This window comes from Dromiciops gliroides, chromosome 5 (genome assembly GCF_019393635.1).
Source record: "Dromiciops gliroides isolate mDroGli1 chromosome 5, mDroGli1.pri, whole genome shotgun sequence".
NCBI classification, from domain to species: domain Eukaryota; kingdom Metazoa; phylum Chordata; class Mammalia; order Microbiotheria; family Microbiotheriidae; genus Dromiciops; species Dromiciops gliroides.
In genome coordinates, this window is record NC_057865.1 from 280,910,253 (window position 1) to 280,925,944 (window position 15,692).

Genomic DNA, 15,692 nt, shown 5'->3' on the forward strand with positions numbered 1-15,692 from the left:
ATTGAGACAATCCAGAAACCATTAAAATATTTTAAGCATAATTGTTCTTGGGAAGGCTGGAGACTCATAAGTTAGAAAGTAAAAAGCCTCATCTTTGGCGTGAAGTCTTAAACAGAGGATTAGAAATTTTTAATTTTCTAATTTTATTAATCCATGAAGATGTTTGTCTTTGAAGGTCAAGCTAAGTAACTGAATATTAATATTCCAACATACCAATTTCTTTTCAACCAGGTTGTTATACAATCTTGATTTTTTCCCTAAGGGAGTACTTTGGAGGAAAAAAACCAAGTAAATCCATTTCTGTAGCCCATAGTACCAGTCTCAAAGGCCTTCTTCGTCAGATGAAGGTGAATCGTGACTCATGTGTTGAAAAATGCTCGTAAAAATCATTCACAGGGTTGTGCAGCAAGAGGGAGCACGCTGCATGTGTCCTTGTATCAGCTACCGCCACGATTGAGCTTGAATTTTCCAGAAGGGTCAGGAATGAACCAGCTTTCCCAGAGGTCAGGGTGGACACTAGGGAAGTCCCAAGGCTTGTGCCTTCCATTCCAGTGAAGTAATTTAGCCTCCTGAAGAAAGTGCTCAGAATATCTGGCATCTGCACTCCAGCCTTCAGTATGTTTGGGAAAAAAGGGAGAGAAGCATCCCATTAGCAGGCGTTTTAAAATGCAAACTAGCTGTCAGTCAATTTGATATGGAGAGAAAATAGGGCACGGCCAAACGGAGCCATTAATTCAGTAATGTGAGAGAGTCAAGAAAGCTCTGGGGGGGTCTTGTTTATACCTAAGATTTGCCTCTGAGCTGCTCTGAGGGAAAGAGGATGATTAGCGCCCTCTATCGAGGGCTAGAAAGGACCATCTCGTCCAGCCCCCTCAGTTTACAGGAGAGGAAACCAAGGCAATGGAGGCGATTTGCCATGAGCCACATAGGTAGTAACCATCAGAATGATAACAGTAGCATCTTCACTTTATGTGTCATCTTGTTTGATGCTCACAACAACCATGGGCAGGAAGTGTTTTTTCATTTTACAGATGAGGAAACTGGGGCAAGCAGGTGATGTGACTTGCACACAGTCACACAGTATCTGAGTCAGAATTCAAACTCAGGTCTTGGGGCAGCTAGGTGGCGCAGTGGATAGAGCACTGGCCCTGGATTCAGGAGGACCTGAGCTCAAATCCGGCCTCAGACACTTGACATTTACTAGCTGTGTGACCCTGGGCAAGTCACTTAACCCCCATTGCCCCACCAAAAAAAAAAACAAAAACAAACTCAGGTCTTGCTCAAAACCTGTGCTACTACCTACATTAGAGATTGGATTGTAACTTAGAGAGACTGTGTATGCATATGTATTATCTGTATATATGCATACATATACACATACACGCTCGGGTGTGTTTGGTTTGGATGGATTCAGGACAATTGGCACTTCTGTGTTACACTGAGAACTCGCTCCTTCCCCTCAGTGCTGTCGAGTCCAGCTTACCCAGATGCCTGATGTGCCACATTGGATTGATGTGGGAATGTTTCCCATAAAACACGATGAGCATTGGGGAGGTGGCCACTCCACCCCCCAGGGAGCTGCTGTAGAGGTTCTCCCTAGGGGGGAAAAAACAGGAAATTATTACATGAAACCTGGAGGTTCACAAGCTCAGAAGAAAGTTAACTTGTTTACCTGAAACAAAACAAATTTGCCATCTCGGAGAACGCGTGAAATCTGGCATTTAAGCAAGTGCTGCCGCGTTAAATGACTTGACAATCACAACAAACACATTTTTCTAATGAATATCCTCAGATTTCAGTATTTCTCAAGCTTCTATTTCTCTTTCGTGTGCCCAAGTCACAAATACTCAAAAGGATTTGTAATCTCAATATCGTAACCCATCCGTGCCTGCCTATCCTATATTTAGGTTTGCCCCAGTGGGGTCCACCCGGTGTGCTAGAGGACTCATTTTCTCCTTACATCATGGACTTATGAGGGAAGCACTTTGTCTACCTGTCATTCTTGTCTTTAAAAAGACAAAAAAAAAAAGCAAAAAAACATCCAGGAGCTGGTTCCAGTGGTTTAGGAGTGGAGACTGGACCTGTGATTTTTCACATATGAGGAAGCTCCTCCCACTACAGGTTGGTACCTTCTCTACAACTTAGTCTTGAAGAGACAGGGTCACACAGCCTGGATCCAAGGACTTGAATCCACATATTCCTGGGAGCCGTTATTCCCAACACTCCTTTTTTTGGGGGGGGGCGGGGCAGGGAATGAGGGTTAAGTGACTTGCCCAGGGTCACACAGCTAGTAAGTGTCAAGTGTCTGAGGCCAGATTTGAACTAAGGTCCTCCTGAATCCAGGGCCGGTGCTTTATCCATTGCACCACTTAGCTGCCCCCATTCCCCAATAATCTTAAAACATAAATTCTTTAATTTATTTCTATTAAAAAAAACATAGAGGCGGCTAGGTGGCACAGTGGATAAAGCACCGGCCCTGGAGTCAGGAGGACCTGAGTTCAAATCCGGCCTCAGACACTTGACACTTAAGTAGCTGTGTGACCCTGGGCAAGTCACTTAACCCCCATTGCCCCACAAAAAACAAAAAAAAACATAGATTGGGGCAGCTAGGTGGTGCAGTGGATAGAGCACCATCCCTGGAGTCAGGAGGACCTGAGTTCAAATCCGACCTCAGACACTTGACACTTAAGTAGCTGTGTGACCCTGGGCAAGTCACTTAACCCCAATTGCTTCACCAAAAAAACAAACAAACATAGATCTAGAGTTAGAAGGCAGCTAGTCCAAACCCCTCATTTAACAGATAAGACCCACAAACATTAAGTAATTTGCCCAAGATCATTTCCTAAGCTGCTTATTAGCCTAATTTCAGGATTTCTAATTCCTCCGATTTAGAGTATTTGTATATTTACTTCAGTTTATTACCCATTTTGTAGACTCAGAAAGTGCTTGAGCTAGTGGAAACCTTTGAAGTCATTTAATCCAAACCCCTCATTACATCCTATGAAAATTATCTAATAAATGGAAAATGAACTGAGTAGTTTTGCACTCTGGGATGAAAAAGGCCCACACATACTCCACATTTCTTTGCATCCACTTCTCTAGCTGCTTGGTGATACGCTGGTGTTTCCATTCGGTCATGTTGGCAACGATCACACCAGGATTAAAAGAACAGGTACCGGGGCTGATGCCAAGGTCTTTGATGGCCTTCTTTCGGTAGTCCAGAAATCCCATGTATGTGTTCTACAAAGGAATATGGGTTTTTCCTAATAAGCCAGGCTGAGCAGGAAAATTATTGAAGTTATGAGGCACAAGGGATATGACATCTCTTCCCTCCTGGCACCATAATTTACCCCCACCCATGTTTCACTGCTGATATCATGAAATGGATAGGCTGGCTCTTTTAAATAATAACTTACACCTCTAGTGAACCTTTAAGTTTACAAAGGACTTTTCTCACAATGACTGTATGAGACTGGTTCCAAGTAGTTCAGCCTCAGGGGTGAAGTGGTCTGCCCCTGGTCCAGCATTTTATATTCCCTAGCTGGATCTACAACAGCTTGTCAAAGTCCTTCCTGAAATGGGGGCTCAGAACTGAACAGAGTATTTTGTGTGTGGTCTGACCAAGGAAAAAACCTCCTCTGACTTCCTTTCTTTTCTCCTTTCCTTTCTCTTTCCTTCCTTCCTTTCTTCCCTCTCTCTCTCTGCCTGCCTCCCTCCCTCCTTTCCTTCCTTCCTTCCCTTTCTCCTTCCCTCTCTCTTTTTTTTTTTGGCAAGGCAACGAGGGTTAAGTGACTTGCCCAGGGTCACACAGCTAGTAAGTGTCAAGTGTCTGAGGCCGGATTTGAACTCAGGTCCTCCTGAATCTACTGTGCCACCTAGCTGCCTCCCTTCCCTCTCTTTTTCCTTCTTTTCTCCTTTCCTCCCTTCTTTTCTCCTTCCTTCTCTTCTTCCTTTCTTTTTTCCTCCCTTCCTCCCTCCTCCTTCCTTCTTTGCCTCCTCTTTCCCTTATTTTCTTCCTCCCTCTCTTCTCCTCCCTTACCCCTCCTCTTCCTTTCTTTCTCCTTCCTTTCATCATCCATCCAACCATCTATAGTTCTGAATAACTGTTCAAACATTGGGGGAAGGAGAAAGGGACCTCCAGAGAGGCCCAGGCTGGGAAGGTCGGCAGTATAAGGGAGCACTACTCACCTGCATCCCTGCACTTCTAACCATCTCATGGGTAGAAGGTAAATCGCAGTCATCTGAGAAAGCTGCTGCATGACCCAGCATCAACTTTGTGTCGTACAATTCTTGGATATCACCTGGGTTCGAAAACACCAAGAGTCCCAAATGACTTTAGAGGTAAATAAATCCAGCTACTTCGGGAAGCTAAGACCCAAGGAGGCTGATGATGACACAGTGATGTTAATCCCCCACCCAGGTGCAGGGCGAGGGAGGAAAGAGTCAGGTCAGCAGTCAACAAAACAAATCTTGATTTATAACATTCACTGATTTCCAGGGTATAAGCAATCACTTTATAAATTTAACAGTTGGGTGGGGCAGCTAGGTGGCGCAGTGGATAGAGCACCGGGCCTGGAGTCAGGAGTACCTGAGTTCAAATCTGGCCTCAGACACTTAACACTTAATAGTTGTGTGACCCTGGGCAAGTCACTTAACCCCAATTGCCTCACTAAAAAAAAAAAAAATTAAATTTAACAGTTGGGGGCAGCTAGGTGGCACAGTAGATAAAGCACCGGCCCTGAATTCAGGAGGACCTGCATCTTTGATCCCTAGCACTTAGCACCTTACTGGACTCGTATTGCTTAGTGAATTGGGTGATTGGTTCAGGGACCCTGAAAAAAAGAAAGAAATCTACCTAGTTGGGCAATGACGATGCTGAGCAACAATAAAATATATTTTAAACAATAAAATACACCAAGAACTTTAGAGAGGCCTCCTGGCAGAGTGGGTAGCAGACCTGCCTTGGGGTCAGGAAGACCTGTGTTCAAATCCTACCTCTGACACATACATGTTAACCTCTTTCTGTCCCCAGGCAACTCTCAAAAAAAAAACAAAAACAAAACTTGGAAATTACTGAGGAGTTGTTGTCAATCTCCATGGATGAAAGAAGTTTCCTGGTCTGGTGACATTATAGGTTTGGACTCCCCCCACCTCCAAACATATATTTATATGGCATCTTAAGGTTCAGTTGCAAGCGCTATTTTCCTTGTTTTACAAAAGAGGAAACTGAGGCTCAGACAGGCAGCTTATAAGTATCAGAGCTGGGATATAAAATCAGTTCCGACTTTAAGTCACTATTCCATGCCCTTCATCCCCACCACGACCCACCCCTCACCCTGCCCCCTTGGGCCATGCAGAGCTCAGGAAAACAATAGTTCACATTTCAGCACAGTGGATAAAGCACTGGGTTTGGAATCAGGAAGGACTGAGTTAAAATCTAGCCTTAGGGGCAGCTAGGTGGCGCAGTGGATAAAGCACCGGCCCTGGATTCAGGAGGACCTGAGTTCAAATCCGGCCTCAGACATTTGACACTTAACTAGTTGTGTGACCCTGGGCAAGTCACTTAACCCCCATTGCCCCACAAAAAAAAAATTTTTAAATAAAATAAAATAAAATCTAGCCTTAGATACTTACTAACTGTGTGACCCTGGGCAAGTCATTTAACCTCTGTTTGCCTCAGTTTCCTCTTCTGTAAAACAGAGATAATAAGAATACCTGCCTCCCAGGGTTGTTGTGAGGATCAAATGAGATAAGAACTGTAAAATGCTTAGCACATAGTAAGAACTATATAAATGTTAGCCATCATCACCATCATCGCTTTCAGGTTTATAAAGCATTGTCCTCCTCGTCCTCAAAACAATTCAACAAACTCCGTAGTTTGGGAGGCTTTTTGCGGGGGAGGAGTTTCAGGGCAGAGGTGGTTCAGGACTCCCCATGGGGAAGCTCGCTCTAACCATGTACATCTGTGACTTAGAGAATTTCTGTGGGCATTGGACACAAGTGTGTCAGAGGAGGGCTTGAATCTAAATCTTGACTTCTAGGTCAACTCACTCTCCATTATGCCAATTCTCAGAGTAGATAGTGCAGCTTTTATTACTCCCCCCTCACACACACACACACACACACACACACACACACACACACACACACACTCACTTTATTGATGGGGCAACTTTGGCTCTGAGAAGAAAAAAAAGACCTGCCTCATGGTCACACAGCTAGGAAATAGGAGAACTAGGACTACGACCAAGATCTCTTGCCTTCAGGTCAAGTGTTTTTCCTCCCCTCTATCTAGGTAAAAGGCAGCTGAGGGCTCAGGGGACACACCACCTACACACTTTTGCTCCCTTATTCTTGTCACTCATGAATAAAACCTTGCTGCTACATGACTTGGAGGATGGAGAACAGTCCTCACTTTCAGCCTATTTCCAAATTCCATCCAAAGGCAGGATTTCTCCACAAAGAGCCCCAACAATTGAGCCCTTTGTGCATCCAGGAAGTCACTTTGCTCATCAGTGGCTCCCTTCCAACGGTTCTTGGCAGGCAGCGTTACCTTGTACGATGACATCATCATCCAAGTAGATGACTTTCTCGTGCTTGTGGATGAGTAGAGGGAGATAAAACCGCACAAAGTTCAGCTGTTAAAAAAAAAAAACCCAAGGAGAAAGAAAATTTAAAAGAGAGAAATAAATATTCCGGAGGAGCTGTTATCTATCCCTGAATGTCTTTCAGTTGTACTGGATGGTTCAAGGAGGAATCAGGAAATCTCATTGTGATCTAAACCTCTCTCTCTTTAGTAAGGAAACTCCCTACACCCACTGCAATACAGTGAGGTCCTAACAGATAGATAATAGTCTTTAAAAGTCTCCTTGGGCACTGGAATCTTTGTCATTAGAGTCATATTATCCACAGGAGAGCCCAGAACATCGCAGATTTAAAACTAGAAGCAGAGGTGTGCTGGAGGCAGCTCAGACCAGCTCCTGGGAGTCAACCGTTAAATTTTTTTAAACATTTTTTGGGGGGGGGCAATTGAGGGTTAAGTGACTTGCTCAGGGTCACACAGCTAGTAAGTGTCAAGTGTCTGAGATTTGAACTCAGGTCCTCCTGACTCCAGGGCCGGTGCTCTATCCACTGCACCACCTAGCTGCCCCCAACTATTAAATTTTTTAAGTGATTGCTTATACCTTGAAGATCAGTGAACGTTGTAAATCAAGATTTGTTTTGTGGACTGCCCAGACTTTTAAAAGTGATAGAGAAAGTGTTAACAATGCACATTAAACTATAAAATGTGTCATGTACATTTTCACCCTCCCCCAAAAAGCCAGTTGTTAAACATTCAAAAGCATACTGCTGGTTGGAAGGGATGTTAGGGGCCCTCTAGTCTAATTTCTCCATTTTACAGATAAGGCAACTGAGGCCCAGAGAGGTAGAGTATCTGGTTCAAAGTCATAGAGATCAGAGATGTAGAGCTAAAAAAAAAACTTAAGAGTTTATCTGGTCCAGTCCCCTCATTTTGAGGATGAGGAAACTGAGGCCCCCAAAGGTTAAGAGATTTCCCTGAAGTCATACAGCTAGTAAGTGGCAGGGCTGGGGTTTTAACCCAAATCATCTGTCCAAATCCACTGTGCTTCTTCAGTGGCTAGGATTGGACCTGGAGTCAGGAAGCCTCGAGTTCGAATCCTCTCTCCCCCAATTACAAGCTGGGAAAGTCATTTAATCTCTGCCTCAGTTTCCTCTCCCATAAAATGGGGATAATACTAATATCTACCCTACAGGGTTGTTAGGTTCAAATGGAACAATGTATGTAAATTTTAAGCCACGATGCAAATATTAACTATTAAGAGCACAAACATGGGTATTATTGCCCCATCCCTGTGCAGAATTTACAGCCAGGGCTTTACCATTTCCTTACTAATCCAATCCCCCTTAAGGGTAGCTAGGTGGAACAGTGGATAGAGCACTGGACCTGGAGTCAGAAGGACCTGAGTTCATATCCAGCATCAGACACTCAGCTGTGTGACCCTGGGCAAGTCACTCAACCTCTGTTTGCCTCACTTTCCTCATCAGTCAAATGGGTATAACATAACAACATCACCTCCCCCCACCCCTGCCCCAGGGTTGTGAGGATCAATCAAGCTAATAATTGTAAAGCGATTAGCACAGCACCCAAAACATAGTAAGTGCTTAATGAATGCTTGTTTCTTTCCTTCCTTCCAAGCGTAAAACTTCTTCAGGTGTTCTGGAGAACAATTTAGAACTATGCTCAAAGGGCTATGGGACTATGCATACCCTTTGACCCAGTAATAATACCACGATGAGGTCTGTATTCCAAAGAAATCATGGAAAAGGGAAAGGGACCTACATGTACAAAAATATTTATAGCAGCTCTCTTCGTGGTGACAAAGAACTGGAAATCAAGGGAATGCCCATCAGATGGGGAATGGCTGAACAAATTGTGGTATATGAATGTAATGGAATATTATTGTGCTGTAAGAAATGATAAGCAGGCAGATTTCAGAAAAACCTGGAAAGCCTTAAGTGGACTGATGCTGAGTGAAGTGAGCAGAACCAAGAGAACATTGTACACAGTAACAGCAACATTGTGCGATGATCAGTTGTTATAGACTTGGCTCTTCTCAGCAGTGTAATGATCCAAGAATTCCAAAGAACTCATGATGGGAAATGCTCTCCATATCAAGAAAAAAGAACTGTGGTATCTAGATGCAGATTGAAGCACTGTTTCTACGTTTTGTTTTTGTTTTTTTCTTTTTTGAGGTTTTTCCCTTGTGTTCTGATTCTTCTTTTACAACATGACTAATTCAGAAATATGTTTAATGTGATTGTACACATATAACCTATATCAGATTGCTTTCTGTCTTGGGGAGGGGGGAGGGAGGGAGAAACATTTGGAACTAAAAATCTTATGAAAACAAATGTTGAAAACTATCTTTAGATGGAACTGGAAAATAATAAAATACTTTTATGAGGAAAAAAATTCTTCAGGTGAAGTGCAATTTTTTCAATATTTTAAAAAATTTGAATAAAAGTATTTATTATTTTCCAGTTACATGTAGAAATAGTTTTTAAGATTTGTTTATATAAGATTTCAAATTTCAAATTTTTCTCCCTCCCTCCCCTCCCTCCCGCCTCCCCTAGACAGCAGGCAATCTGATATAGGTTAAATATACATAATAACATTAAACATATTTCTGCATTAGTCATGTTATATGAGAAGGATCAGAGCACAAAGGAAAAACCTGAAATCAGAAACCCAACAGCATCAAAAACAAAAGAAATAGTATGGTCCAATAAGCATCCATATTCCACAGTTCCTTTTTTATCCCCTGGATTTGGAGACCCTTTCCATCATGAGTCCTTTGGAACATTCTTTGAAGTGCAATTTTTAAGACACCACCACCAAGCCATCAAAAACGAGATGAGATGAGAAAGTGATAACAGCAATGGCAACTATACGTACAATGACAGCTGGTGGTTATCTGGTACCTTCAGATTTACAAACTACTCTACAAATATAGCACACTGGAAAAGCTCCTGGATTCAAAAGACCTGGGTTCAAATCTTAGTTCTGCCGCTTTCTAGCTAAGTGACCCTTGGAATTACCCTCAGTTTTATCATCTAGAAAAATGAAATGGTTGGACTAGGTGGCTTCTGAGGTTTCTTCCAGCTCCATCATAGATACATAAACCCATGATGCTATCTGCGTGACCTCAGGCAAATAAGTTCTTCTCTCTTGGCCTCAGTTTCCCCACCTGTAAAAAGAGGGGGTTGGACTAGATGGTCCTTAGGTTCCTTCCAACTTCTGTGTTTCTCAGATCCTGGACACTTTGTTGAACTATCAGTCAGGTCTTAAAAAGAAGCACAGGGCTTTAAATAGTAGATTCAGACTCTTGGTTCTTTGTTCTCCAGTTAAGAGAGCTGCAGCAGGTAAAGTGTTTGATCTTCACTCAGGTTGGTCTTTTGGGAGAAAGAACCAAGCCCAAGGCAGAGATTGATTTCCAAAAGCTGCAAAAATGCCTCATGGGTCAAAACGGAATTTTTTTAAAGTAGAATATTCTAGGTGTCAAAGTCAGAAAGACCTGGGTTCAAGTCCCACCCCAACACCAACTGGCTGTGTTGACCGTGGAAAAGTCACAACTCAGTAGCTCTAGAAAACTCTAAAATTTTAAGTTTAAGAGAAGGGCAGGGGCGGCTAGGTGGCGCAGTGGATAAAGCACCGGCCCTGGATTCAGGAGGACCTGAGTTCAAATCCGGCCTCAGACACTTGACACTTACTAGCTGTATGACCCTGGGCAAGTCATTTAACCCCCATTGCCCTGCCAAAAAAAAAAAAAGAGAGAGAGAAGGGCAGCAGCTATGCAGCACCATAGTTGATAAGAGTGGCTGGCCTGGAGTCAGGAAGGCATCAAATCTGGCCTCAGACACTTACTAGCTGTGTGACCCTGGGCAAGTCACTTTACTCTTTTTTCCCCAGTTTCCTCATCTGTAAAACGAGCTGGAGAAGGAATGACAAACCACTCTAGTATCTTAGCCAAGAAAACCCCAAGTGGGGTCACAAAGAGTCAGACACTACTGAAGAACAATTAAATGACAACGAAGAGAAGGTGACAACTTGCATTGGTGGAGGGAGTTTTCTCATTTAGAGTTTTCTACACCGATCAAATCACACATCTGAACCAAATAATTAAATAAATAAAAGCTGGCCCCTATTTGAGGGGGGGCATTAAGTTTTCTAAAAGCACTTTTTTGGGGGGGCAGGGCAATGAAGGTTAAGTGACTTGCCCAGGATCACACAGCTAGCGAGTGTCTAGTGTCTGAGGCTGGATTTGAACTCAGGTCCTCCTGAATCCAGGGCTTTATCCACTGTGCCACCTAGCTGCCCCCCAAAAAACCTTTCTTAATAGTTCTGTGAATATTATTTGGCAGAAGATCTAGAATTTTGTACAGCAGACATAATCTTGGTGTTACAGAAAAGTCTCCCACATCCCAAAAGTTTAGTCCACATAGCATCACCACAGATACTTCCCCCATATATATGTATATATTTTGGTGGGGCAATTGGGGTTAAGTGACTTGCCCAGGGTCACACAGCTAGTAAGTGTTAAGTGTCTGAGGTCGGATTTGAACTAAGGTCTCCTGACTTCAGGGCTGGTGCTCTATCCACCATGCCACCTAGCTGCCCCGCTTCCCCCCATATAAAGTTTCAAAAAATATCATTTTATTGATGCCTTTTGGTTTTTAGACTAATTTCCCCTCGCTGAACCTTCCCTTATATGGAAGAAAAATTATTAAAACTAACCAACAGGGGCAGCTAGATGGCGCAGTGGATAGAGCACCGGCCCTGGATTCAGGATGACCTGAGTTCAAATCCGGCCTCAGACACTTGACACATACTAGCTGTATGACCCTGGGCAAGTCACTTAACCCCAATTGCCTCACACACACACACACACACACACACACACACACACACAACTAACCAACAACCTATACCTGATAGAGTATGCAACATTCTGCTCCTGTAGTTCCCACTTCAATCTCCTCATCACCACCACCACCAAGAGGAGCCCCAATCATTTCCCTGAATGCCTCCCCATTCCATGCATTGGTCTTCTAAGTGGGCTTCCCTCAGAACTCACAGGCTGTAGCAACTCAGGGCGTGCCGTGTCTGGTCTGATTTTTCCTTTGAGGACCATTGGGTTGAATTCCACAATTTTAAACTTGATTTCCCTTAGTTTGGATTGTTCAATCCATTTCCTGAAGAAGTGATAAAAGTCAAGGGGCATCATTTCAGCAACTGGGTAATGGATAGATTGGATAAGGGAGAAAATGGTGAGAACGGATGAATGCCTGAAGTAGGGTGGTAGCTCTGGGAATGAAGAGAAGATATTGTAGACCTTTCAGTATATTTTAGGAAGATTTCCTCATAGAGCACTGGTCCTGTCAGGAATCAGAAGGACCTGAGTTCAAATCTGACCTCAGACATTTACTAGATGGGTGGCCCTGGGTAAGTCACTTAAACCCAATTGCCAGGAAGGAAGGAAGGAAGAAAGAAAGGAAAGAAGGAAAGAAGAAGGGAAAGAAGGAAGGAAGGAGGGAGGGAAAGAAGGAAGGAGGGATGGAGGAAGGAATAAAGGAAGGAGCAAAGGAGGAAGGAAGGAGGGAAGGAGGGAAGGAAGAAAGGAAGGAAGGAAGGTAGAAAAGAAGGAAGGAAGGAGGGAGAGAAGGAAAGAAAGAAGGAAGGAGGGAAGGAAAGAGGGAAGGAAGGAAGGAAGGAGGGAGGGAGGGAAGGAAGGAAGGAAGGAAGATGAATAGATAGATTTCCTCCCAAAGATTCAACATGTCGTCATAGATAGAGAACTTGCTTTGAAGCCCTAAAGATAATGGGTTCAAGTCCCACCTCCCGCATAGAAGGGCTATGTAAACTGGAGCAAGTTGGGTTCCTCTCCAGGGCTCATCTAAGCAGCTAAAACAGGGGTTCTTAGACATTCTGTGTCAAGGACCTCTTAGTGAAACCCCTGAGCCCCTTCTTGACATATAATGCTTTAAAATAATTTGAAGGAAATGCTAAATTTCAGTTGTAAGTTGCCAAAAATAAAGTCGTAATGTATTTTTCCTATCCAAGTTCACAGACACCATGGAATCTATTCATTAACTACAGGCTAAGAATCTCTGGTCTGACCATAATTTGCAGAGAAGGGGCCGATCTGCTTTGGCAAAGAGAGTTTTCTCATGTGGGGAGTTCCCCATGCCAATGAAATCACAGATCCAGTCGCTATCTTTATCCCCTTCCACTCCAAATGTTTAAAACCAGGAAGGAAGAGAAGCTTTCTATTTAAGGGATTTATAAATGTTAGTTAATGATGCCAGATATACAGAGGCATTCATTACGAGCAGCTATTGATCCTAGGATCCAAGATCCAGGACTGGGAGGGACCTCAGAACTCATCAAGTCGAATCCCCTCATTTTTTAGAGGAGGAAATGGACATATGATACTATGACCTGGCTCTAATTTCTCTTGTTCCAATATGGTGCCCTGTATTACCACCATACTCCCCTTGCTGCCAGTTGTACCCCAGGGCACCTTGTCAGCTATGTCATGATAAATCCCCAAAGACGGGGCAGTGTTCGCGAAAGGACAGTGGTTGAAAGATGCAAACCAGCCCTTCTAAAGCAAGTGTTGGTTACCGGATGTGGGAGAGCGTGTTCCTCAGACCGACCACATAGAATAAGACGTTGGCATCCGTGTTGCTGTAGATGCTGTTGATGGCTGCCATGGCAGCACCCATCCTGCCCGCAGCTGCACACACCACCACGGGGATCTCTTCTTCTTCCATTTCCTCAGAATCTTCAGCATCATCTGTTGGCATTGAAATCAGTATTAGCACAAGCACAAGTCCCCAGAAATTCCAGAGGGTGGCTGATGGGGGCCAGCAGCGCTAATCACCGTGACTCAACAGGAAGATTGTCCAAAGAAGACAGTTACGGGGAATGAGGCTGCAATTGTCCAACACGCGTTTTTAAAGAGCTTTTCTTCTTCATCGTAAATATGGTGTTTTGTTTTTTCCTTAAACGTCGGATACAGATTTGTAGCAGATTTCATATGGACCAACATTCTAGACCTTTTGTGTATCTATTTACTGCAAATCGGTTGTTATGGATCATTTCACTGGGTCATGGACTTTGAACTTGGTAAGGACCTCTGCAGCCACCTAGCCACCCACAGCTGACTGAAAATTCCCTCTGCCACCTTCTCGATGTGGTCATCCAAGTTTCCATTTGAATATCTGTAAGTTCTTCATGCAGTGGATCGAGCCCCAGGCCCGAGGTCAGGAAGACCAGAGTTCAAATGTGGCATCAGAGATTTCCTTGCTGTGTGACACCAAGGAAGTCACTTAACCTCTGTCCGCCTCAGTTTCCCCATCTATTAAATAAGAATATTAATAGCACTTATCTCCCAAGGTTGTAAAGTAAGGCAATATTTGTAAAGTGCTTAGCACATTGCCCAGCACATAGTAGGTGCTTAATAAATGCTAGCTATTATATATTGAGGAAAAGCTTCTTCAACCAGTCTGTTCTACTTTTAGAATAGTTCTAATTGTCAGTAAGTTTTTCCTGACATCGAAGCAAAGTACACCTCTCTGGACCTCTGTACCCATTGCCTCTAGTTCTGTCCCACATGACAGACTATCAGATACCTGAACACCATAATATTAATTCTTCTTCAAGCATCCCCAGTTCATAGGATCATGGATTTAGAGCCAAAGGGACCTTAAGTTAATCTAGTCTGACTTCTTTGTTTTAGAGATAAGTAAACCGAGTTTCAGGAAGATTCAGGGATTTGGTCATCATGACAGAAAGAATAAGTGGGACAGCCTCAAAGACTTGGATTCAGGTTTTCTCCCTCCAAAATCAGTGGTCTTTGCACCAGACCCTGTCTTTTCATTGGCCAGAGAAGAGACCAACTGAACTAAAAGTAAGCATGGGTGTTGGGGAGTTTGAAGACCTGAGGTGGGATAGTTGGCTAGCGTGCTCAGAGCCCCAGAAGGTTCAGAGGAGTTGAGATTTGACTTGATAAGCATTCGGGATTGCTCAGAAGGGGAGTGAGGTGATTGGTCAATTATTAAGCACCTACTATGTGCCAGGCATTATGCTAAGCATTGCAGATACCAAGGCAAAGGCAAAATAGTCCTTGTCCTAAAGGAACTTACATTCTATTGGGGTAGACAACCTCACTCAGCAAGTGCCTAGTATGTGACAAGAACAAGGCTAGGCACTGGAGACATATGGACAAAGCTGAAATGATCCCTACTCTCGAGAAGCTTACACTCTTTTGGGGAGATAATAAATACTCATGTCCATACAACAATTTACAAAGTAAATAGATAATTTCCGGGGGAGGGAAGGGAGAGCTACAATAGGAGAGAGAGGGATCAGGAAAGTCTTCCTGTAAAAGATGACATTTGTCCCAAGATTTAAAGGATGCATTGCAATGATTAAGCAAAATTAGCTCGGCAGTGGCAGAAGGATAGTTTCAGAAAGGGAGAAAAGGGAACTAGGGATGCTGAGGAGAGAGTTAACAGTGATCTGGATATGAGTGGATAAGGACCTAAACTCTTAGGCAGCTAGGAGGCACAGGGAACAAAGCACCAGGCCTGGATTCAGGAAGATCTGAGTTCAAATCCAACCTCAGAAACTTACTAGCTGTGTGACCCTGGGCAACTCATTTCATCCTATTTGCCTCAGTTTTCTCATCTGTAAAATAAGCTAGAGAAGGAAATGGCAAGTCATTCCAGTATCTTTGTCAAGAAAACCCCAGGGGCAGCTAGGTGGCACAGTGGATAGAGCACCGGCGCTGGATTCCAGAGGATCTGAGTTCAAATCCGACCTCAGACACTTAACAATTATTAGCTGTGTGACCCTAGGCAAGTCACAACCCCAATTGCCTCACCAAAAAGAAAGAAAGAAAGAAAGAAAGAAAGAAAGAAAGAAAGAAAGAAAGAAAGAAAGAAAGAAAGAAAGAAAGAAAGAAAGAAAGAAAGAAAGAAAGAAAACCCCAAATAGGGTCATGAAGAGTCAGACACGACTGAAAATAACTGAACAAAAGGACCTAAACTAGAGTGGAGCGAAGTAGCATAGACAAAGAGCAAGAAGAGACCTTCAAGGTAATCTT

The 15,692-nt window shown here is 43.5% G+C and overlaps 1 protein-coding gene across 1 annotated transcript in view; it reads right to left on the minus strand.

Annotated features, from left to right (window-relative positions):
• Positions 1 to 190: 190 nt before the first annotated feature.
• The window catches only part of GLT8D2 (glycosyltransferase 8 domain containing 2), a 39,719-nt gene continuing 24,217 nt past the window's right edge, over positions 191 to 15,692 (minus strand). Inside the window, exons 4-10 of the mRNA XM_043968447.1 lie at positions 13,208 to 13,379; positions 11,658 to 11,775; positions 6,554 to 6,638; positions 4,189 to 4,301; positions 3,074 to 3,240; positions 1,484 to 1,596; positions 191 to 610 (exon numbers count right to left, since the gene is read on the minus strand). Coding sequence (XP_043824382.1) covers positions 438 to 610; positions 1,484 to 1,596; positions 3,074 to 3,240; positions 4,189 to 4,301; positions 6,554 to 6,638; positions 11,658 to 11,775; positions 13,208 to 13,379 — 941 coding nt within the window. The 3' untranslated portion in view covers positions 191 to 437. The remainder of the gene's footprint in view (positions 611 to 1,483; positions 1,597 to 3,073; positions 3,241 to 4,188; positions 4,302 to 6,553; positions 6,639 to 11,657; positions 11,776 to 13,207; positions 13,380 to 15,692) is intronic.